This window comes from Leishmania donovani, chromosome 14 (genome assembly GCF_000227135.1).
Source record: "Leishmania donovani BPK282A1 complete genome, chromosome 14".
Lineage (NCBI taxonomy): Eukaryota > Euglenozoa > Kinetoplastea > Trypanosomatida > Trypanosomatidae > Leishmania > Leishmania donovani.
Window position 1 is genome coordinate 365,394 of NC_018241.1, and position 23,254 is coordinate 388,647.

At 60.7% G+C, this 23,254-nt stretch overlaps 4 protein-coding genes and 1 non-coding gene across 5 annotated transcripts; all 5 read right to left on the reverse strand.

Annotated features, from left to right (window-relative positions):
• Nucleotides 1–650: 650 nt before the first annotated feature.
• Nucleotides 651–3,914, reverse strand: LDBPK_140940 (hypothetical protein, conserved; the record flags this gene model as incomplete). Its single annotated transcript, XM_003859413.1, has 1 exon — nt 651–3,914. One exon carries the CDS (start codon nt 3,912–3,914, stop codon nt 651–653), a length of 3,264 nt encoding a protein of 1,087 aa, XP_003859461.1.
• Nucleotides 3,915–4,960: 1,046 nt separating this feature from the next.
• On the reverse strand, nt 4,961–6,934 carry LDBPK_140950 (hypothetical protein, conserved; the record flags this gene model as incomplete). The annotated part of the gene is made up of 1 exon (XM_003859414.1): nt 4,961–6,934. The coding sequence occupies one exon, from the start codon at nt 6,932–6,934 to the stop codon at nt 4,961–4,963; it is 1,974 nt and encodes a 657-aa protein (XP_003859462.1).
• Nucleotides 6,935–10,467: 3,533 nt separating this feature from the next.
• On the reverse strand, nt 10,468–13,380 carry LDBPK_140960 (protein phosphatase 2C-like protein; the record flags this gene model as incomplete). Its single annotated transcript, XM_003859415.1, has 1 exon — nt 10,468–13,380. One exon carries the CDS (start codon nt 13,378–13,380, stop codon nt 10,468–10,470), a length of 2,913 nt encoding a protein of 970 aa, XP_003859463.1.
• A 4,731-nt stretch (nt 13,381–18,111) lies between these two features.
• On the reverse strand, nt 18,112–18,225 carry LDBPK_14snoRNA1. The gene has a single exon (XR_002966709.1). It is a non-coding gene; the product is annotated as an uncharacterized ncRNA (small nucleolar RNA).
• A 2,394-nt stretch (nt 18,226–20,619) lies between these two features.
• Nucleotides 20,620–22,440, reverse strand: LDBPK_140970 (glutathione synthetase, putative; the record flags this gene model as incomplete). The annotated part of the gene is made up of 1 exon (XM_003859416.1): nt 20,620–22,440. The coding sequence occupies one exon, from the start codon at nt 22,438–22,440 to the stop codon at nt 20,620–20,622; it is 1,821 nt and encodes a 606-aa protein (XP_003859464.1).
• Between the last annotated feature and the right edge of the window lie 814 nt (nt 22,441–23,254).

The following is a 23,254-nucleotide window of genomic DNA, read 5'->3' on the forward strand; positions in this document are numbered from 1 at the left end:
GTGATGGGGGAGAGGGAGGATTACGGTAAATATGGCCTTCCACTTCGTGTATAGAGAAGCGAGAGAGAACTGAGCTACGCGCGCAGAGAGAAATCGGCTCCAGCAGCAGCAACGCTGCATGGTCTCTCTTGAATGCAGTTGGACGTGGAGAGGCGCACCACGCCGCGTTCGCGACAGTGCGCATGTGTATGCGTGAGCTGCCGCTTTTTTAGACACCTTCGTGCACATCTCTCACCACCACCACCACCGACATCAACCGCCAATCTGCTCTCCACTTTTTTCTTATTGGCATTGTCGACCCGAGCACGCGTACTTTCAGTTCCCCTCCACCCGCGTGAGGGGCGCACGAGGGCTTGCGTGTTGATCTGTGCACATGTACGTGTATGCGCAAGGTCTGTCGCACAAGCTAGAGGCAACGGTGTGCGTGTGCGTGTGCGTGGGTGGGGGGGGGCAAGGGAAGAGAGAGAGAGGGACCATGCGTGCGACTTGGACAGCAACCTACAGGCACAGCACTTCATCCTCTCCCCCTCTCGGCCTCTCCCACACCAGCGCTTCTTCCTGCCAACAGACGCGCCTCGCGGCACCGGGAGAGAGGAGGGGGGGGGATGGCGGACGCTTCCGGGGACCCGCTGGTGCGGGCGCGCACTTCCTTAGGGTACGCGCGGCACCGCCTGCGCCTCCTCCTCGCACTCTTCGCTGACCTTCTTCAGTCCTTCCCGAACGTGCTCCAGCCGCGTTGCGAAGCGTTGCAGCAGCTTGTTCTGCGTGTAGGCGACACGAATAGCGTCGACGAGCGACTGCGCAATCGGGTTCACCTCCATCAACGCTGATGTGTCCTCATACAGGTACCGCTCCAGCTCCTGCTCCACCTCACGGTGCAGCCGCGGCACAGCAGATGGCAGGGAGAGAAGGACAGCCTCATCGGTGTGGCTAACGACGCGGTTGCAGACGCCCGCCGTGCTCACCTTTCGCAGCTGCTGATACTCCCCCTCTGTTAGAATGGGGGCAAGCAGAGCTGAATCCAGGGACTGTGTCGCCGCCGTGTCGCCGGTCACGGGTGCCTGCTCTTGCTGTGGCGCGGATGACGACGATGGAAAGGCGGGTGTCGGCCAAATCTCTGCACCGGTTTTCCCTCGTACCTGCGCATCGACGGTGCACACCTCCTCTTCCTTAATGGGGTCGGTGAGGGTGTGCGGCAGTGCGGGGGGTGCGGGGAGCAGCCAACCCGCCTGCACCACGCCGCGCAGCCGAGCACAGCGGAAAGGTAGCACGTCCGTGATGTAAGCCTGCAGCGCTGCGTACGTGGCATCCACTGAAAGATGTGATGCTTGACTATGAGATGTCCCAGTGCCAACGGAACGGCGCAGCCGCGATGACGGCAGTTTTCGAGGAGAGGGCTGCGTGGAATGCTGCTGTCGCTGCTCTTCTGTGAATCCCTTCTTCACGCCCCCATCACCCTCCTCACCTGCGACGCTGTCCTCGAGGCCTTGCTCGTCGTCGCTGAACGCGCCACCGGTTTCAGACAGCGCGGATGCTTCGCTGTCGGCAACCTCGTCGTCGCCGTCGTTGAGCTGCGCTAGGGCGTCTGCTGCAGCACCATCTGGGGCGCTCTTGGCCACCGCTACGCGGCCTTTGCGCTTGCCGGTCGTAGCGGCTCGCTCTGTGGTCGCACTACGTGGGCGCTTCTGCGATCGCGCCACTGCCGCAGCGGACCGGGGCGGGCGCCGCGAAGGCGAGGCCGCATCAGCAGCTGCTGTTGGCGCGGCGGGGCTCATCGAGCCCAGCACTTCCGCCTCCGCTTTGCGTACCGCGACCTCGGCTGCCCGCCACGCGGCCGGGTCCACCCTCGGTAGCGGCTGCAGCTGCACCGTGAAGGTGCTCCGAGGAGGGCGGCCCAGCCGGCGTGAAGAGGGAGAGCTTGTACCAAGGTGCGCGTCCGCCTCCGTGAGGCTAGCGCGGTCAGTCGAGTCCCCTGCCACCACCTCCTCCCACACCGGTGCCTCAGGCATGTCGGCTTCATCACCGCGGTTGTAAAAAGCAAACACAGCGCGCTGCAGTGCCACCGCGGCACCCGCTACCAAGGCGAGGTATCGGTTGGCCGCCTGCTGATACGGCACATTTGCCTGCTGCTCTTGCCGTAGCAGTCGTGCGAGGCAGGCGCGTCGGCGCACCTCAGCGTCGTGCGCGAACCAGGCGTTTGGCGTCGCCAGCGCTGTCAGCCGCTCCTGAGCAGTGGCTGTGGACCCTGCTGGCGGTGGTGAAGGAGGGGCATCCAATGTAAGTGACCCCGAATCACCACATGCGGTAGCGGCAATAGTGGCGGAAGAGCCGTGCGTCGATGGCGGGATCGGCGGTGGTGACAGTTGTGATGGCAGCAGCGACACCGAGTGCCCGCCGTCCCGGCCTTTCGCAGTGCTCAGCGCCTGCTGCGATGATGCAGGAGCCGCACGGACGTCATCTGCGGGTGCTGCGGTTGGAGTGCTCTGGAGAAGAGCATAGCGGTCAAAGGAGGCCACAAAAGGATGCACATGATGTGAGGGCGCCGTCGTCGAAGCACCTCCAGCGACAGAGCTGCTGCGCTCGTCGACCGTGGCCTCTGTCCCTTTCCTTCCACCCCTGCGAGTGGCGCACGTTGTAGGCGGCAGTGCAGGGGACGACTCGCTCAGCAGGTGAGGCTGCTGCGACTGCACAGCGTCCAGCAGCTGCTGTCGCCGCTGTTGCAGAACTCCGGCGGTGACGCGGTGGTACTCTGCGCACACCTCCTCCACGGACGGCACCCACCGCTCGCCTTTGCCTCCACTTTCCTCATTACCACCCTCTGGCCACCGCCAACGATCCACAGTCACGACGGGATTGCCGAACCGTGCCCACAGCTGCACCAGGTAGCAGGACGAAGCGTACGTGAAGCGTGTCGATGGCGGCGGTGGTGGAACGATCGCATCGTACTCGCTCTCTGTGAAGGTGAAGAACGCCAGCGGCGGCGGCTTCGCCGCCGTCATCGCGCCTGATGCCGCAAATAGTGAGGAGCAGCCACAACCGTGGACGGCGCTCTCCTCGCGCGTGTCCTCGACTTCCGTGCGCACAAGGACGTTGGAGGAGGCAGCGGACGCAAAGGCTGGCAAGGACGCAGTGGAGCGCGTGCTGTCGAAGCACATGCGCAACCCGCTGGCGTACAAGCAATCTGTGTTAGATCGCACCAGGCCAGTCGGCAGCGGTGCGGCCTGCACGCTAGCAGGTTGCATGACCGGCTCCGCCCATACGGCATGGGCCAGAGCGTTGACCTGGGCCACGTGGTCTGCGCGCTCCCAACGCTGCCCGACGCTCCAGTTCAAAGGTGGGTACGGCGACGAGGTTGAAGGCACTGCGCTTCGATGCGTTACTTCTATGAGTCGCCAGGAGCGACGGACGTGCGGCGCCGAGATGGCTCCACTGCCACCGACGCTGCTGCGACATGTACCCACCGCACCTCCACGCGTCGCAGATGACGACGATGACGCGCCCCAGCAGAGCACGGCGTCCTGCAGAGCCGTGGCGACCGCCGACGTTGACAATGCAGCATTCATGGAAGTCGGCGATGCCAAGGCCTTGGCCGGCAGCGCTCCCTGCCCGAACATGTCCGGCAGGCGCGAGAGGGCCACAGCACCGGCCCTGCAGTCGGTGGCCGATACACCCTCAGAAGACGAATACTGCTGCGGCAATGCAACGCCGTCGCGTAGCGCAAAACGGCGCTGGTCCTCGAGGAGCGACTGCACCTGAGTCCTGCTTGCGCGGCGCCGGCCCGGGAAAGGGCCTGCAGCAGCATCCGTGGCGACAGCCTTGGGGCGGCCAGCTCGGAGACGCTCAGACGACTGTGCGTCCCCTTTAAACTCCGTCGCTAAGAGCGAGGCAGCCACATCGCTGCTGCCGCGCTCCATGACTCGGACCCTCTCGCACGGGAGACTGGCGCTGCCGCTGGTGGACTCAAGAAGGAAGAGCGAGAGGGTGGGGGTGAGGTGTGCGGGGCGGTCAGCGCTTTACCAGTAGCTTCGAGGGAATTCGCATGTATGTGCGTGTGCATGTGTTTGCGGGAAGGTGGAGGGCGGAGGGATATCCGCAGAGAAAGAAGTGGAGGTTGTGCACGGGGAAGAGAAAGAGAGACAGAGGCGGGAAAAGGAGGTGCCCACGACGCCGAGACCGATTCGCTTTTGCGGCCACAATACGCGTGTGCGTGGCGCTGGCCCCCTTCCCCCTCCTCCCCTCCCCTCCCCTCCCCCCACCACAGGGGTAAACATCGCACAACCTTTGAGAGGCTGCGCATCACACCAGAGCACATTTTAAGCAAGAGGACCACGCACAGATTTACGCCCCGTGACATGCACACGCCGATGCACGGCTGAATTGGCACAGCCTCGCCTGCCGATGCTGACGCCTCCCCCTTCTCTTTCCGCAGCTTCTGCTGCTGTCATGGGCGATCTTCTCAAAGGCCAGTTCACTGAATGCGCACGGGCTGTTCGGCAACTGAGACTACGCGCGCGCGGTTCTTGGTCTCCTGCCTGCAAGTCTTGCTGAAAAGCGCACATGACGTTTTTCTTCAACCTTTTCGCTTTCCCCCTTCTTTATTTGCGGTCTCAGCCCCATTCCCCCTACCACCACGACCACCACACATGTTGGTGCCTTCCTCCGGCGGAATCTCAAGGACACGCACATACACAGACACGCACGCACAGCTCGTTCTCTGCCCCCTCCCCCCATCTTGACACGCAACGACGTCCTTACGACACATACGTACAACGCAGAACAGCGTCAGAACGGCACTACGCAACCCAAAAGAGGCGAGAGAGGCGCATACAATCGCAGAGCCGCGAGAGGGAAGGGGTACAGACACACACGCACACCCTGCAGAGGCGCTCACAGTGCTTAAAGGGCCAAACAGCCCATGACGGCGGTGCTGTTGCACGCTCGGGTATCAACGGCACGCGCGTCACTCCTCTCGCGCGCGCTTCGCCATACGCACAGTACTGCGATGCAACAGCTGCGCCTGCACCAACGCAGGCGTGCTCTCCTCGGTGCGAAGCCGATTGGGCAAAAGACGCCGCACAGGACGACGGCCGAGGCGCATCGCCTCCGTCACGGCGCCAGCGCTGCTCGGTGGGTGAGCCTTGCCAGACTCTGGGCTGACATCGAATACGGCTGCGGCTGCATGCAAGAGGGGGCCGATGTCCGCGTCATTGCCGTCGGCAAACAGATCCGAATCAGCGCAGTCCGCGAAGGTAATCCGCTGCGCGTCGTAGTACGCCTTGAACCGCTCCACGAACACGTCTTCGGTGCTCTTTGCAGTGTCAGCACCGTCGCCGGCAGCGCCGCCGGCGGCTACCGCGCTGGCGACTGTGGTACTCTCGTCGTTCTTTCTAGTGCTGCTGGAGTCGCCTGCCTGCGCCTTGACGTAGTCCTCTGCCTTGCTCGCCCGCTCCTTGTCATCAGTGATCCACAGGCCGCACGACTCCAGGAGATTACCCTTTCGCTCCAGACGCCGCTCGTTGGCGATGCCGCGACGGCGATTGCGCGTGTTTGTCTCGCTGTTGCGCTTCGTTATGTCGGCGAGTCGGTTCAGGTAGGCGCTGCGGGACTCCTCGCTGATGTATTGATAAAAGGACTCCTCGGCTTCACGGAGCTGTGACAGATGCTGGGACAGCGCCGTCAAGGATCCGGGCTGCAGGCTCGCCTGCGCCTGCGTCTCGGGCGGTGGTGTTTGCGACACGGACAGCTGCGAGGAGGACGCTGGCGCACCGTCGCCGAGGATTAATACCGAAGACGGCTCTTCGGCAGGGGCATGCTGATTCAAGGCGCGTGAGGCGGATGCGTGCTGCTGCTGCTGAGCACGCAGCACGCTTCGTGGCAGAAATGGTGATAGCGGTGTATTTGTCGTAGATGTCGCCGCGGATGGTGATGATGGCGCGACTGCAGAGAGGGTCGAGCGTTGCGTGTGTGTCACAGCAAAGACGTCGGAGCTTTCTGCGGCCATACTGAATACTGGCTCCTCCGACAGGTCCAGCTCGGCAGCCTGTGACGCGTTCAGATCCCGCACCGCGGCACCAGCAAACGAGGACGTCCCGAGCGCATGCCTTTGCTGCTTGCGCTCTTCAACACGGTGGTGCTGAATGTAGGTGACGGCGCGCACAGGTGCCGTCGCTACACCCAAGGTGCAGTACCGCTGCCGCAGCACCTTCGACTCTTCAATCTCATCCTCAGTCCACTGATGCTGCGCCAGGTGCTGCTTCTTGTATTGACGAAGTAACTCCACCTGCCGAGGGGTCGGCACAAACGCGCGCGGGTTGAGCGCCGCCGCCGGCGGCGCCTGATTGACGCCCTCCACACCCTCCGGTTGCGGCAGAGGGTCTTGCGCGACCGGCTGGGTTGCCGACGCCACTTCCCCGGACTCAAGCAAAACCGGCGGCGCCGCGGGTGCCTCGCCGAGAACTCCATCCGCGTACACCTCTGTCGGTCGCTGGTTCGCGCTAGCCACGCAGAAGGCTAAAACCTCGTCCTCCGTTGGAACCGTGTTCGACAGCTGCGGCAGCATCACTATCTCCTCCTTCACTGTGTCGTTAGGCGCTGCGGACGAGGACGACCGTGGCTGCACCGGCTCCACAGCGAAGCAGACCCAGAATATCTTTCCGCGCCACTCAATCGTCGGGGAGGTCACAACGGGAGCTGTGCCCGACTTGTGCGCTGTCATTACGTCCTCGAGCAGCAGCACGCGACGCAAGCGCGACCACGAGTACTGCTCCGGCGCATGACGGTGATGGTAGCGCACAAAGAAGTTGAGAAACGGCTGATCGCCGATGCGCTTGCCGGCTTCGTTGATTTCAGCAGGGAAGAACGCCTGATCCGCGTACTTGTGCACCGACTTGGCGTTGAGAGTGATGGTCTGGACCTCTTCCTTGGTGAGCAACATCCTGAAGCACGGCAAACACAACCCCAGAAGGGGACGAAGAGGCAGCGGTAGCGAAGATAGCTTAATGACAGTTCGTGACGGGCGTGCCTAGAGCGCGGCGGTCGCGGGCAGTGATCGCGTTTCTCGGTGGTGGTGGTGGTGGTGGTGTGTGTGTGTGTGAAGGTGGCGTGTGATAAAAACTCAGTGGCTGTGAGAGGTGTGCCCGCTGCGAGGAACAGGCAAGAGCCAGGGTACAGAGGAAAGGGGAAGGGTCACCTCTGGTGCGGGTATCGAGGGTTGGGCGCGTGCGCGCTTATGTTCTTGTCGTGGTTGCGCTCAAGATGGGTAGTCAGGCGCGCCAGAAGAAGAGAACGCGTTGGAGACGCACAAGCGGGAGGAGAAGAGTTTGAACGTGGGCGCAACAGCAGTGTTGACGATACCTCTTCTCTCTCGTTGCGGTTTGTTTCGCTCCAAAAACGTGCCCATTCTGCCACCGCGAACAGGCCAGCGAATAGACGCAAGCACCACCACAGCGCACCTCACCTCCGCAGCACCACGGCTCCATCCTCGTCCTCTAGGACGCGGCGTCTGCAATGGAATCGGGCCGTGCATCTTGTGGGCCCTTCCTGTCTCCCCTTGCTCTGTCTTCGCATACGTGCTGCACAATCAGCGCTGCACACATCTGGGTAGGTAGCATGCATTCATCCAAGCGAGCCGCGTCCTCGCTCCACTGCCGCTGTGGCGGGCACAGCCTTTGCACATCGATGTCACAATCAGGGCGCGGTGCAGCTTGAAGCTCGCTTTATGGAAGGAGTATAGTCGGGCGCCTGTCACCACGGGCGCTATCGGACCATATCCCTCCTCAGAGTGAGCAGTGTGCTTGACCGCGCAGTGGCCACTCGGCGCCGCGGTGACGTCACCGCGACTCCGTCATCGCTGTGGACGTCGGTTGGTCATCCTTCGCCCCATTTCGATGCCACGGCACACGGCGCAGGTTCGGCATGGAATCACGCTCAACATCACGACAACGAGGCAAAAGCAGAAATACAAGAGGTGGATTCGTGTACATATATATAGAGGGATGCACAGGAGTCTTCGCGAGCTCACACAAACGCCATCATCACCGCAAGTCTCCTCGGCACAGCCCTACCCCAGACTTGCCCGCTGCCACCAAGAGCCCGCGCCGGCACCCGAGGTGCCGGCTGGCGGCTGCTCGGCTTCTCCAGAACGAATGGGGGTTACTGGGCCCTCAGATGCCACGGTGAGGCTGCCGGCATCGTTGGGGAGAGCCGAAGATGCACGAAAGCGAAACAGCCATCAGTAAAAAGGAGCAAAGCCGGCATGCGGCGTTGGCCACCGCCGCACACATCCTCTTCTCCTCCGGGAGCGTGAGGGGATGAGGGCGGCTGGGGTGGTCGGCAAGGACTAGCCGTGGCTGGCGCATCCGCGACGTGTGTGTGTATCTGTGACCCACCGAAGTCCTCCTTCGCTCCGAATGTGCCGCTACCGCTCTATCGGACGTCCTCTGCAAGGGTGCAGGATCAGGCAGCGCACGTGGGTGCCAGTTTGCGTGTCGCTCACCTCCACGGCGTCCGCTGTTCCTGCATGGGGCACCTCTCCTTTGTTTGTTTTTGTATGGCTGATGTGATTGTCGACGACACTGGCGCGTGCGGTGCATCTTCGACTTCGTGTTTTCTGTTTCGCTTTTTTTTGGTTTTCGCGATGGCGCACAACCTTGTTTGTGTGTGAGTGAGTGAGCCCCCACACACCTCCTCCTCACCTCCTTCGCCGCCACCGCCGCGGACAGGCGCAAAATGAGGAAGCCCTCGCGTAACGGGCCCGCCACGCCGGGGAGGTGGAGGGAGGCGGGCAATAAGTGATGAAAAAAGAAGCAAGAAGCTACACAAACCTACACGAACACACACACACACACACACAACCAAAACGAAAAAAAGGAAGTGGAAACACGCTCAGCTCTACGCTTCTATAGATACATATGGGCAGACACCTCCCCTCCCCTCTGCACACGCATACGCCCACACACACAAACGTTGACAGACCCGCAAAAAAACAAAAACTAGAAAGAAACGAAACACCACACCGTGAAAGCAAAGGAATGGAGGGGAAAGGGGGTGGAGGGGGGGGGCACACACACACGCACGCAAAAGTAAATGGCGGCAACACACACACACACAAGCGGAAAAAGGAGAGAAGAGTCATTAGGGAGAAGAAGGGTGGCCACGCGTTGAGTTGACGATGGCCGTGGGTGGGCGGGTGGGTGGAAGGAACCAGGCGCGTGAGTGGTGTTGGTGGTGGTAGTGGTGGCGCTGTGTGTGTGTGTGTGTGCAAGGAGAGGAGGAGCAGCAGGGCACTACTCATGCAAACCGAGAGCGCGAGAGAAGGGAAAGGTACATGGGCGGAAGCAAAATGAAGAAGCAACGCCGGACAGCGAATAAAGAACATGGCACAGAAATAAAGGGAAGGAAGGGGACGTGCGGTGGGCACGAGCACAATACCAAAAAGACGCGTGAAAAGACAAGATGCAGCAAAGAACGCAAACCGTGGCAAGGCAGAGGGAGAGGAAAAGAGAGGGGCAACGACCGTTGAAACAAAACAAAAAACAAGGACATTCATTGTGCCTCGTCCCATCCGCCGCCGCCGCCGGCTCCCTCTCCCGCTCTTCTACCTCATGAATGTTTTCTGCATGTGTCGCGAGTGGATGCAGGCCAGCGCTGGCACGCCCTTGTCGACGCGCTTGCGCACAAGCGCGCATTCACTTGCACGCCGAGAAAGCGAGAAGGAGAGGGAGAACGAAACTCCATCTGTGACTCGGAGACGTCAGGGGGCCGATGGGTGGGTGGGGGGGGCCGCCGAGCTGGGAGGAAGACGAAGACGGCCAGGCACCCCCAGCCTTGCCGCTGCGTTTTAGCGGATGAGTGTGGTGTGCCTATGTAGTGCTTCAGTCCGTTGTATGGAAGACTTGACGCACTGCCAACGCCTCCGCCCTCCGCCGCCCGTGCGCTCTATCCATGGGCGCGCGACCGCCTACCTTGACATGCGCATCTCTGCTCACAAAAGTAGGCCGACCCATATATACATAGAGGCGGACCGAAGGCAGAGCAGGGCAGCAAGGGCAGCGCGAGAAAGAACACCGGCTGTCAGCAAAGAGCGTGTCTTCGACGTGCATGGCTCACCCACACGCACGGAGCCGCCACGTCTCCCTCTCCACTCAGCCACGACGACGCCCCCTCCCTCCTACATCCCGCCGTGTGGGCCCTGCTCGAGTAAGGATCCTCTGGATGCTCGACGTCGGCGATGGCGCAAAAAGAAAAAGCTCGCCTGCCGTTTTTAAATGTGCGTCATACGAGGCAGTCGTTTACCGGCAGCGCGTGTGTCACAGAGAGAAAAACCACGCGAGGGAGAGTAAGGCAGCGGCGAATCGTCCGTGAGCGTTGATCGGAACATGACGCAGGAGAACTAGCGCGTGCAAAACAGCGCTTCGACGAGCGCGTGTGGACGGGGCAGAGCGCGACACTCATAGGGCGCGGCTGCCGCTACCGCTGCGCGACGATGCGGCCGTTGCGTACTTTCAGCTGTTTGCTCGTCAGCTCGAAGACCGACTGCACCGATTTGCGCGGATGCGACCTGCCCGAGCCGTGCAACGAGTTCGGCTGACTGGCAGTGTTGCTAGTGGCTCCGCCTACATTCGCCGAGGACGGCACCCGCCCGCTGAAGCGCGCGACAGTGTCAACGACATCGTGGAAGAAGAGCACCATCACAGAGACGTTATCCATGCTGCCGCGATCGACAGCGAACTCGGCGAGCTTCTGGCAGCAGTTGTTGAGCACGCGCTGCACAACGTCAGGGGACGGGCGCGACTTCGCACCGGAGAAAATGTGCGGGTCGCACACATCCGGCGTGTAGCACAGGAAGTCGCGCACAAACTCGGTGGCCTCTTCGTTGCTCAGCACGTCCCACAATCCATCACAGGCGAGCAGTAAGAAGGCGGAGGCGTCGGTAAGGTGCAGCTGTCGGACATCAGCGATGTTGCTCACCATCAAGTCCCGATTCGAGATGAAGCGGCGATTGTGCGAGGGTGACGGCGCCGCTGACCCGCTCGAGTCGTTGTCGCGTAGGGCGCCAAACGGGAAGTTGGTCGACAGCTTCTCTTCCCCCGCCGCATCGGGCGACGGCGACGGCTGGAACTTGAACTCGAAGTCCCCAAGGGCGCGGCTCACCGCGAGAATGCCGCACACGCGGCCAAACTGAACGAAGCCGCCGCATTTAGCGATGCGGCGGGACTCGTCCGTGTTGCCGGGCTTGTGATCTTCGCTCATCGCAATGGTGGTGTGCCCGTCATAGAGCACCGCCCGGGCGTCGCCGAGGCACGCCACGTACAGCATCCGGCCGCACACGGCGGCCGCAATCAGTGTCGACCCGCCGTTCGTCCCGCTCGTCATTTCGTCGAGCACTTCTTCATCCACGTCGCGCCGTCGTCGTCCGCTGCCGTTGCCCGCCCTCTGCTGGTGGTGTCTGTGGCTCTTGGCCTGCAGCGTGTGGAAAATCTCGCGGTCGGTCTGCAGGATAGACTCCACAAGAGCCAGAGCGTTGTTTTCGCCAAGGGCGGCGTGATGCAATACGTAGTGCGGCAGCCACTTGGCCCCGAGGTCGGCCACCCGCCGTCCGCAGTGGCCGTCCAGCACCGCCAGAAGAGAGACGGGCTGGCCACGAACGTGGGTTGCGTTGAGCTCGGCGAAGTGCGCGTCCTCCATGGTTGGTCGCATCCCTTGCACACAGCCGCTGCCGGCGATAAGCGATATAGGGACTGTCGCCGTCTTGCCACTGCTGAGCACCACGTTAAACTTGTAGACAGGAAGTTCGTTCTCAGCGCACCTCGCTCCACTGTGGTCGCGGTTGCGCATGCGCGACGACGGCGCGGCCATTGGCACCGCCGGCGGGGGCGGTCGTGCGCCAGCAGTGTTGCCGTCGCTTCTTTCTGCACCCGACCGCAACGAGCAGAGCATCTGCGTGCTACCGAAAAGCTCGTCGGCGTCTACCGCCTCACTTCTAGCCTCATGACCGATGTTCTCCGGCTGCTCGGCCCCAGCGCCGTACGGCGATTTCTTCGCATTGGCCCCGCTCTTGTCATACACAGGCTTACTGACCGTCCCGCCAAGGCCAGTGATGCCGCGCTGCGCGATCGCTGCTGCGACTGCCGCGGCCGCCCCGCCCCTCACATTACGCCGGGTCTCGATCGGAGCGGTACGGCCGTTGCCGGCGCCAGCGGCAGCGGCAGCGGCGGTCTCCGGCGCAGATGGCCCGCCGGCAGGGGCAAACCCGTCATCGTCGCTGCCGCTGCTGAGCGGCGATGGGCGCAGCATACGAGTATCGGGGCTGCCGGCCACCCGGGTCGCCATAGCGTTGCTTCGGTGCACGCTGCCTCGGTTGTTGTGACGGCCTAGCAGACGCACCTGGTCTGCCACCGGTCGCGGTGAGCAGCTGGACGGAATCACTGTCGACGACGCCGGCGGTGCGCTCAGTACCTCGCGTTGCTTCTCCCTTTCTCTGTCGTCGGCAAACATGGTGCCGTTTGGCGCCATGGTGCGCAAGCTGTCCAGCGCGTAGCCAGCGGCTGCGCCGTGGTGGTCGGCCGAGTGCCGTGGCGGCGGACTGCGCAGCCTGTTCAGGTCGCCGCCGTGTCGGACTTCTCGAAGCGGACGCAGCCGCGGCAGGATCTCTTTCACGTCTTCGTGTGTGCGTGGCAGCGACGAGGCACGTGGGCGACCCATGCAAGCTCCGCTGTACGGTGCGCTGTCGCTGCATCTTCGACCGCTGAGGTCAAGGGTGTAGCGCACCTCATCGCGGCCCCTCGCAGCACCCATGACCTCACGACGGACCGAAGTGTAGTCATTGGCATCGCCGCCACGGCTTCCGTCTCTCTGCTGTTGTCGTGAAGAGCAGGGGAGTGGGTCCGAAACGACAAGGCGAGTATTCTCATTGACGTAGCTATCACCACCCCTGGCAACCGGCGGCGGTGCTGGGATCAGCGGTGGTGTTGCACGCGACTCGCTGCTATCAAGCTTTTGCTGCTGCTTGCTAGCTGTGGCCATCGCTGTCGCTTGCGCGTTACTCTGGCGCTTAGTTCCATTGAAGCCGGCGATGCTGCCTCCTCGTCTAGTGCGGCTTGCCTTTCCACTTGCTGCACCAGCAGCGTAAGAGCCAGCCGTGACACTGGGGCGCTGTTTGCCGCCACCGCTGGCGTTCGCAGGTGACAGAAACGTCGCGTTACTCGGTGCATACACAGACGCGTCGTAGCATTGATAGAGCAGGTTGGCGCGGTTCGCTGCAGGAGACAACGCCGTCGGAGGCTGGTGGCTCCACACGTCCCGCGTGGAGCTTCGCAGCGGGGCACCGCCGCCGCCGCCGACGGCGTTGTTGATGTTGCTTTTTCGACCTTTCCGAAGCATATTCGATCGTTACACGGTTACAGAAGTCCCCCGCGCGGGGACCACAAGCAGAGAACGAGACGCGCCGCCTCCGGCGAAGACCAACGGAAAAAAAAAGAAAAGGAGCCGACAAGCAAAGTAGCGCTGAAGTTGTGCGCGTGCGACCGCGACTCTGCCGGTGTGCTGCGGAGAGAGAGAGCGGCGGAGCGAAGCGCAAGTAGCCGCCGCCGCCGCCGCAGCAGCAGCAGACCCACTACGACAACAAACGAAGGCTCAGAAAAGGGAACAGCGCAGACCCTTTCTATCCGCAGCACCGTACAAAGTCGCACACAAACGCCCAAACACAGACACCAGCAGCAGCAGCACTTCCTGTCGAGTACCCGCGCACAACGCGCGACTCGCCCGCACGCTGAAGGGGACCAGGGGAGGGATGGAGAGAGACACACACACACACAAAAGCAAGGAAGCGCGTCCGTAGCCTTCGCAAACAAAACGGGAAGAGGGGGATCAATGGAAGGAGCGTATATACATATACATATACACACACATATATATATATATATATATGGACGTACAGATGGAAGGGTGGGTCTGTGCGCGCGGGGCGCAGATAGGGAGGGAGGGAGACGCACGCACACACGCGCACAGGAAGCAAGAGGAGCCGATGAACAAGAAGACGGGTGGCTGCGAAGCTGCTGACGACCAGCAGGAGCGAAACAAGCCAACAATGCCGGCAGCACCACCTAACGAGAAATAAAACCGCAAAACAACAACGAAAGAGGATGTGTGCGTACTGGGAGGAAAACGAGGAGGAGCAAACAATTCTTGAGAAGATGGAGAGATCGCCTCTTGACGGGGGTAGCTCCTTCGAGAGAGAGCCAGGCGCGGCGTACGGCGGACGAGGGAGACGGCGGGGCGTGAAAAAAGACGAAACAACAAGGGAGAAACGCGTGAGCGAGTCGGGTGACTGTGATGGGAGCAGAAAGGAAGGAGGGAGGGAGGGAAGGAAAGAGATCTGTGCACGTGTGTGTGTGTATGTCGCCTACAGTCGATCTGTCCAAGGAGACGCAGAGGAGAGCGAGAGCAGAAACGAAAAAAAAAGAACAAGAAAAGTCGAGAAGGAGGCGGGACAACCGGAAGAGGGCAGCACGAGCACACGTCACGACGACAACAGCAACCACAACGGCAGCAGAACCGATGAGAGGATGGAAAAGAAAGAAACACACAAAGAAGGGAGAGGGAGGGGCCTAAGCGAAGTGGTACCCGTGCCTCTTGCGCCACTTCGAAAAACGCGCACAGAGACTCGAAAAACGGCGGGGGAGGGGTGGTGGCGGTGCTTCTGCAACGCCAGCAAATACGAGCAACAAAACCCCTCCCACTGTCAGCGGGGATGACCGGCAGGGATCAAACGGAAGAGGAGGAGGAGGGGAGGGAGTCGCACAGACACAGAAAAGTGAGTAAGAGGGGGGAAGGGGTGGGGTGGGGGGGGGGGCACAGACACAGACACAGACAGAGAAAGGGGGCGGGAGGCGGGCGAAGGTCAAAGTGAAACGCAGGCACCCACGTGGACAAGTACAAGAGTAAAGGCAGCCGAAATCAATCAAGGAGCTTCCGCCACCGAGAGCGGCAGCACAACGACAACAAAACAGAAGAAAAACGCGCGCGAGCGTGTGTGTGTGTGTGTGTAGGTGGTGATAGGGCAAACAGGCAACGAGAGATTGGGAACGAGAAGGAGATGTATCAAGAGAGTGAGTGTGTGTGTATGTGCGTGCTGATGCCGCAGTATCGCCCTCTCTCTCGTTCCGTTGCTGCTGCTGTTGCTGTCCCTCTCGTGCGCGTGTGAAGCACCGACGGGAAGAGATGTCTGTGTATGTGTGTGAGCGTCGTGTAAAAGCACGCCAGCTCCTCCACAATCAGAGAAAGTCCGTGAGTGCTGTGCGAGCCAACGGAAACACTCGGGTAAAGGAAAGCAACAAGGACGGTGGGTGCGAGCACTGGGTATAAGTGGAGGGGTTTGAAGGAGAGCGAGTGACAGGGAGAAGGGGGCGGGAAGAGGACCGCGCGTGTGCTGTCCAACGTCGGCAGTCGCGCTCTCGCTGCTCCGCGCGCGCCTCTGCTCTCGTGTATGCGAGCCGGTTTCTGCACGTGTTTGCGCAACGGTGGCTTCAAGTGGTGAGTGGCCCTCCTCACGTACTCGATGATGTTGCTGCGTTACTTTTCTGATGTATGATGCACCCAACGGCCTCCTTTCGCGACCTGGGGTGCGCGAGCGGGAGCACGCTCAAGACGGAGGCGTGCACAAGGAACGCGAGGGGGAGAGCGATGACGGTGGGCCATTTTTTTTGTCCAGTAAGGCATGATGGGCGAATGGGAAAGGGTGGAAGGGTGGCGGGTAAGTAAGGGGGAGCGGTGCACAGGTGGCGCTAGCACGCCTTGCGCTTGCTGCGGCATCGACGTGAACAATAGAGGAGGGCAAGGGCCAGCGCTCGCGTACCACCGCAAACATGGACGGTGACCAAGTAGCCTGGGCAGGGGAGTGTGCACTGGGATTCAGCGACGCTGCATGAACACCCCTACGAATGAGGGCAGCTCTTTTCTTGCTGCTCGCGTGAGCACTGGTCGATGCTCTCTGATGCGTGTGGGTGTGTGTATGTGTAGGCTTGCCTTTGGGGAGGCGAGTGATGATGAATTTTAACGGCAAGGATGAAGTGTTCCAGTGACTTGCGACCGCGGCGTCTGTCTGTGTGCCACATCGCAGCGGTGACTCGACGCGCCAACGCCTGTGAGAAGGACGATGCCTCTTTCTCGTCTTTTACCGCCATCAAGTGCGTTTGTCTCCCCCCCTCTCCTGTTCGGCATCGACCGAGAGAAAGCAGAGAAGGCGCGGTGGGCGGTGGGTGCGAGAAGCAGTACGCGCACACGTACACAGAGTCGCAAGCGGGCTTGCGGCACTGCAAATACGGCGCGCGCGTATCATTCTTGTGAAACTCTACTCTCCGGACTTATGCTTGCTCTTGCCAAACTCACGCGACACCTTAGGGTGCACTTCCTGCGGCGGCGGGCGCTCCAGCACCCCCTTGCGCATCATCTCCGCCCGCGCGACCGTCGCGAGGGCGAAGAAGGCAACAAAGCCAAAGAAGACGTCCCGCTTGTTCGAAGCGTAGAAGTTGTGCAGCCGCGCTTTCCAGCTAAGTGGCGGTGGTACGGCAGGCATCTTGTGGTACTAGACGACTGATAACGGCCGGCGGCATGCACGGATGAGCATGCAGCAGATGCCTTCTCTCTTCGGTGGTGGTGGTGGTGGTGGTGGGGGGTGAGAGACTCACAGAGATGTGACGCCTCGATCTCACAGATGTACGCACACGCACGTGACAGCAGGGCGTCGGAAGGGCCGCGCCTCTGGGGAGCTGATATTTTTGTTTATGCGCCCTTGCGTGTGTGCGTAGATGAGTGCTGAGCGGTGAAGTAGAGATCGACCCACGGAGAGGCACAGGAGCGAAGGGAGGAAAAGCGTAAGTACAGCAGATGCCAAAGAAAGGGCGAAGAAACAGGCAGGGGGGGGGGAGGTCTGCGCGCGCCGCTGTGCACGGTGGCGCCACCATACCTGCTCGCTGCCGTCTTCAGTCGCTGTCCTCATCGTCGTGAAGCCGTCGGTCGAGCAAGGGGAAGGAACAGGAGAGAGAGAGGTCATGCTGATTAACCAGCAAGATACACCATGATGGTCGAATGTTAGGCAAGTGGAAAGGAATGCGGAAGCGGATGGCCGCGACGCGCCGCAGAGCACGTGTCGCAGCCTCAAGCCACAGCACGATCCCCCTGGGAGAGGCCGTCCTGTACAGACCTTTGTTGGCTGCGTTCGAGCTTCGCTGCCAGCACCATCAAGAGACGGAGAGACGTAGACACAGGCACACGCGAGCACAGCCATAGAGCAACATCTAGCCCTCCTAACTACATCGCAGGAACAGTGACGATGTTGCCCTCCGATTCGCCACCCCGCTCGCCCCCAGTTCTCTTCTCCCCTTTATCCTTCCGCACGGCACCCATCCCCTGTCAACCTCTCTCCAGAGGAAAGAGGCAAGCGGCGCGGATGGAGCGCGGCGGAGATGGTGTGTAGTCACGTGTGGCGCACGCAGAAGGAGATGCAAGGGGGAGAGTGAGGGAAGGGCGGGAGGGAAGAGGCCAACAGTTCGGCTGCAATGACTCTAGAGAAGGCATCCGTCCAACTTTGAGTGAGTGCGTATAGAAGGGTGGAGGAGGATGAGGAGGGGCGCCGCAAGGAGACACGATGAAGTCGTGGCGCGTCACAAGAGACGCTTAGCCTCCGCACCCCGCCCAATCTCCACCTGTCTCTCTCTCGCAGCAATCATGTCTGGGCTTTCACAACACACGTATACACGCACATCGGCATGTGTGCATCTCGCCTTTCCTAATTCATTGAAGCATCATAGGAACGCCGCACAGGTATGCGCAAGGCGTGCAGACGCACAACGACTCAAAGAAAAGCTTCCCTGCCGCTCATACTTCGCTATCCTCTGCTCACTCCCATCCCAGCGCGCATGTGTCCCCACCACCACCACCAGCACTGCACCGCACCGCACCCCGAGCTGCTGCACCGCCGAAGCCTGCAGTTAAACCTTCTCTCCTCGTCAGTAAAGCCCATACCCTCGCACACACATGCACACACACGCACCCCCTCCACAGGCGCAGCCCCGCTTGCACATCACAAGAAGCGTGTGTGTCTGTCTGTGTGTGTGTGTGTGTGTGTGTGCATGTGGGTGTGGGTGTGGGTGGGTCAGCTATGTTTGTATCATGCCGAGTAAACCATAAGTCAAACTGACGTGCAAATAGTGGTGTGTCGTCATGGAGGAGGAGGACAGCCCACACCTCGACACACATATACATATATATATATTCTATACAGGGCACTCACATGCCACATGCAAGAGAGGGGAGAGGGTGGACGGGTGGGGTGCGTTATGGCAGCGGAGCGGCTGCCCTGTTATCCAGTGCCACAGTCTACTCCCCTCCTCTCTCTCTCCCTGCACAGCCCCACCTGTGGAATCGTCGAGCGTTCAGTCCTTCTCTGCGGATTTCTCGATTGGGGTCTCGTCCTCGATGCAGGGCATCTAAAGGCATTCGTGTATTGCAACAATGGTCCATTGAGGTTGACATCACAACGTTCGCATCGACGGCGGAGGAAGGCAGGGGGGGAGAGGGGAGGGGGAGGGGGAGCGGACGCGAGCAAGGGAGGCAGAACACTCTCAAGCAAGCCAAACCGTCGGCCCTCGCTCGCCCACACAGACGCGGACACCTCGCATGCACCACAGCGACACGCAGATGCTTGCAGGCAACACCCGCGCAGGCGCGGATCGTTCCACCATCAAGAGCACGACCCACTCGCCTCATTTTCTCGCATCTAGCCACTTCTAACACATCAACAGCTGCCACCAGTCCATCCCCACCCTGCCCGCCCCGCCCCTCCTCTTCCTCGACACACACACACACACACACACACACACACACACACACACAGACACAGTCGCGCAAGGAGAGGGCGAGCGAGCAAGGCAACTTGCGTCGACAAAGGAAAAGCGGAAAGAGCAACGGAGCCATGCTGTGTGAACGAACCGATACAGAAAAGGCGCACTAAGTATTATTGTGTTGCTACTCGTGCTGGCGGCCTGATCGGGTGCGCGCGCCAACCTTTCCGCCCTTGCCCGCCTCCACGCAAACGTATGTATTCGCTTGAACCGAGTTCGACCCCCTTCCCAGGGTGACGGAAACAGGCATACACACAGGCGGAAGTAACCGCTCCTGCAGGCACGTCCGCAGTCGCCGTTGCTTTACACCTTGTGCACCGTATCGCAACATCTAGCAGTGGACCTCTGGTACCATACGGGGCAACGTGCTCACAAGACGTGTGGTCGGGGGGGGGTTGGCTCCTAGAATCCTGCGGCAGAGCGAGCGTGCGACAGCTAGAGAACGAGTGGAGAAACCCCACCACCCTCCCTCCGTTTCACTCCCCCTCCCCTCGCTACCACGCGCCACCAAAATGAACGCATGCACAGCTGCGAAAATCTCTCCGAGCGATGTAACGCTGCAGCCGCCTATTTTGAAAGAGAGGTGAGGGCGCGAGGTCGATCGCTCGTCATCGGGCCAAACAGCCACGATCAGAAGCGAAACGCACAAGCACGCACGCACACGCACGCATGGGCAAGGCACAGCTGACTAATCACTCGTTTCCAATGCGGGATTCAAACGGAGGGTGGGATGGGGGAGAGGAAAAGGGTATACCACAGACTCCATGTGCGGTCGAGCGTACACACACGGAGCCCACGAAGAGGTGCGGCATTGCACCCCGTTGGACGCCTGGTGAAGGGCTGCGGAGAAGAGCTGGCCGAAGGAAAAAAAAATGACGGACAGGAAGGTTAGAAGTGTGTGTGAAAAGCGCCCTCGTGCATTTTGTCCATCGCTGCGCTTGTCGCGTTTCTCGTTGGCTGATCGGCTCTCACAGTGCGCACGCGTGTGCGTGTTCGCCGATGCGCGTAAGCACGGGTTCGAAAACAGGGATGGCGCTTGCGTGTGCTCCGTTCAAAGCCCACAGCGCAAGCGAATAGTGATAGTGGTGGTGGCGGTGGGGAGCGCTCTCCACCGCGCAGCCACGCCTCACGTGCACTGCTCGTTGTTAATTCTTTCCTCTTGTTGCTTAATGCATGTGACATAGAATAAAGGCTAAAAGAGATGCAGACGTGGAGGGGAGGGGAGGGGAGGAGGAAGAGGGAAGGGAGTATTAGTGAGTGAGGGTTGTGTGGGTGGGTGGGTGGGAGAGGGGAGAGGGTAATGATAAGCGAGCACACGACAGCTGCCTCGCCTGTCACCTCACATCTCTATTTTTGATAAGCGTGACCAAAGCACGACAATAATAATAACACAATAAAAAGAAATATATATATAGAGAGCGAGCGAATTGGCAGAAGACGGCAAGACGTGCATGTAGCATCCACACATAAAGAAGGGCTAAAATACACGGAGGACAACACGGAGAGGTGTGCGGGATCCAGCTTCACCAAGCCTAGCCAGCCCGCAAGATCACAGCTCTCCCTCTTCACTTGTCTTGCGTCTGTCGCTGTGTGCGCTTTATACACAGCAAGAGGACCCTGCGACTGATGACGCGTCGCGGTCGTACCTCCGGCGGGCATGAGCTCTCAGGGACAGCCACCCTCAGCGGCCACGATGACACCACACAACAAATTGCAGCACCTAACTGATTATCTGCACGCTGTCCAAGGCCGCTACGCCAGCTACCACGCCGCCGTCCGTGACATCCGCCGGCTTCGTCCGCACCAAGCTGCCGGCGGCTTGATTAATGATGTACCCGTTTGCGTCGGATGACAAGATGACGCCGAAGATGCCGACCTCTGAGCACGCATTCCTCTCCAGCACGTGGATTCTATTTCTCTGGAAGAAGACACCAGTCGCAACGGGGTGGTCGATTTTGCGCATCAAGATGTACTCACGCCGGATCTTCTGGTAGACCGGGTCATCGCTCGTCACATCACGCAGCATGCGCTGCATGGGCTCTCCGGCGATGAGGTTGCCGCCTCCCTCCAGCTGCGGCTTTAGCACATACCGCTCCGGGCGCAACACGGCGTCGGCGATCCAGTGCTCCGGGTCGTTGATCACCTTACCCTCGTCGATGCGCTGCCGGTTCGTTGCAAGCCGCGCGTACTCATCTTTATTCAGCGAGTACTGCGGAACAAAGTGCTCCGCCAGGGCGGCTGCCTTCTGCTGGTCGCCATCGAAGCTCACCGGCGCCAGCACCTCCGACACGTTCGACATGAGCTGCTGCATCTTTTTAAAGGTCATCAGGTGGTACGGAACGCTCGGGCACTTCACCGCGTTGGACTCCTCTATCCGCTCTCGCGTCTGCCACGCCGTCTCCGTCGGCAAGTCCTTCGGCACGTAGGTGCTGCGGAAGTAAGCCACCGCTACAACGTACTTCTTGTCCACCACGGCGAAGGGCGGCTGCAGCTGCTCGCTCAAGTCCTCCTTCGTCTCCGTGCTGCAATCGTGTTTGTTGCCACAAAGAGTGGCGTGCTCCAGCTGCATCGTCTCATGCAACTGCGCGAGCGTGCGCCGCAGACTTAGCACGCCATGCGTCTCAAGCAGCTCCAGCAACAGCTTGTACTGATCAGCCGTGTTAAGCTCGTTTTCCTGCACTACAGCGAGCACAATCGGCTTTAGCGCGACACCCGTGCGCTGCTGATACTGACGAAGGAAGCTTGAATAGGGCACGGCGTCGCGCCAAGCAGCAACTGCCTCGGCAAGAGCCGCCGACACCTGCACCCCCGAGTTGTGCTTTTCGTCTGTCACATACGCAGACTCGCGTTGCCGCGGCGATGTGGCGACGACGGACGGCGTGGCATACGAAGCCGCTTTAGTGCTCTCGACCGCCGCCGCAGCGCCAACGTTCATGAAGGCCTCGCGGAACTTGTGAAGGTACGCGTGAAAACGCTGCACCAGCGGGGAGATACCGGCGAATGAGCAACTGATGGTGTTGATCTCGATGTTCTTCCACTGTCGTGCCGTCCCTGCTGCAACCGCGGCCGCGACCTCGGCGGAGGAAAGGTGGCTGCCGCTCTCGGGGTCGACGGAGCTCATGTAGTCGGTGCGAAGGATGCCCAGCATAAGCGGCTGGTACACCGGGGCCTTCGCCCCGACGGGGGTGGTCATGTACACCTTCTCCAGGATGGAAAGCAGCCGGCCGGTGAAGCCGCGATCGCTCTCTGCCGTCGACTTCATGGAGTCACGCAAGAACTCGAAGTTACGCGACGTGCGGTTGATCGCCTCATTCCACAGGAGCTGGCGATCGTACAACTGGTACAGCACATCCGCCTTCATAGGGAAGGGCCGCAGGGACAAGGCAGGATGGGTGATTTCGTAAGTGTGGGGCTGATGAATGACAAGTCCCAGCTCAAGGCACTTGGCTGCGAGCTCCTCCTCACTCGGAAGACACTCAAGTACATCCTTGGGAACTGCTGCACTGGTGGTGGCGGTGGCCGTCGTCGTCGTGGCGGGCATGTCTTTCGCGTTTTCGGTGTCTGTTCTGAAGATGAGACGGTGCGTGGAGTATGAGAGATGGGGGAGGAGGAGGAGTAGAGGTGGGTGGATGGGTGGGGTGGGGGGGGGGCAGGGTACACGTTGGTGTTCGAGTGGCCCTGAAAAAGAACCGCACCAGGAAAGCGCACGCAGACGCGTGCGCACAAGGAAAGCCTGCGGCGCAGCAACAAATAGAGGCGGCAGGGCTGTAGAATGGAGACAGAGAAAGAGTGGTGAGAACATGAGAACCGTACTCTCAGCCGAAAGGCGACGCCGAGCGCCGTTTCGTTTTTTTTTTCGTGCCTGCCCTGCTTCGCGTTTTCAACATGTCCACGTCTCCAGCAAAACGACCCCCCACCCCCACCACCCCTCCGGCTCGTCACGGGCCCACATGGCCTGTTGGGAAGCGGCACACCAAGTCAAGCGAACAAGCCGAAAGGCAAAACGAAAACGAAAAACAGCGATCCGCGCCAACAAGGCAGAAACCTCCCCTCCCCCTCATCCCGAAGACGACAAGAAATACGGCTGGGGTGGTCGTGTTGTTGCCACAGCAGCGACTCTTCCCCACTGACAGAGAGACTCAAGAGAGTGAGAGACGCAGGCAGGCAGACACACACACACACGCATACAGGCACACATGCGCATGCATGTCCGTAAACGCAACGACTGCCGTGCCCAATAAAACACCCATGTGCACCAGCACACGCACTTGCTGAACAACCACTACTCACGCGGTAGTATCTATGATACGCTCTCTATGATGCGTCATTGCTGTAGGTATGCTCTTTTCGCTCCA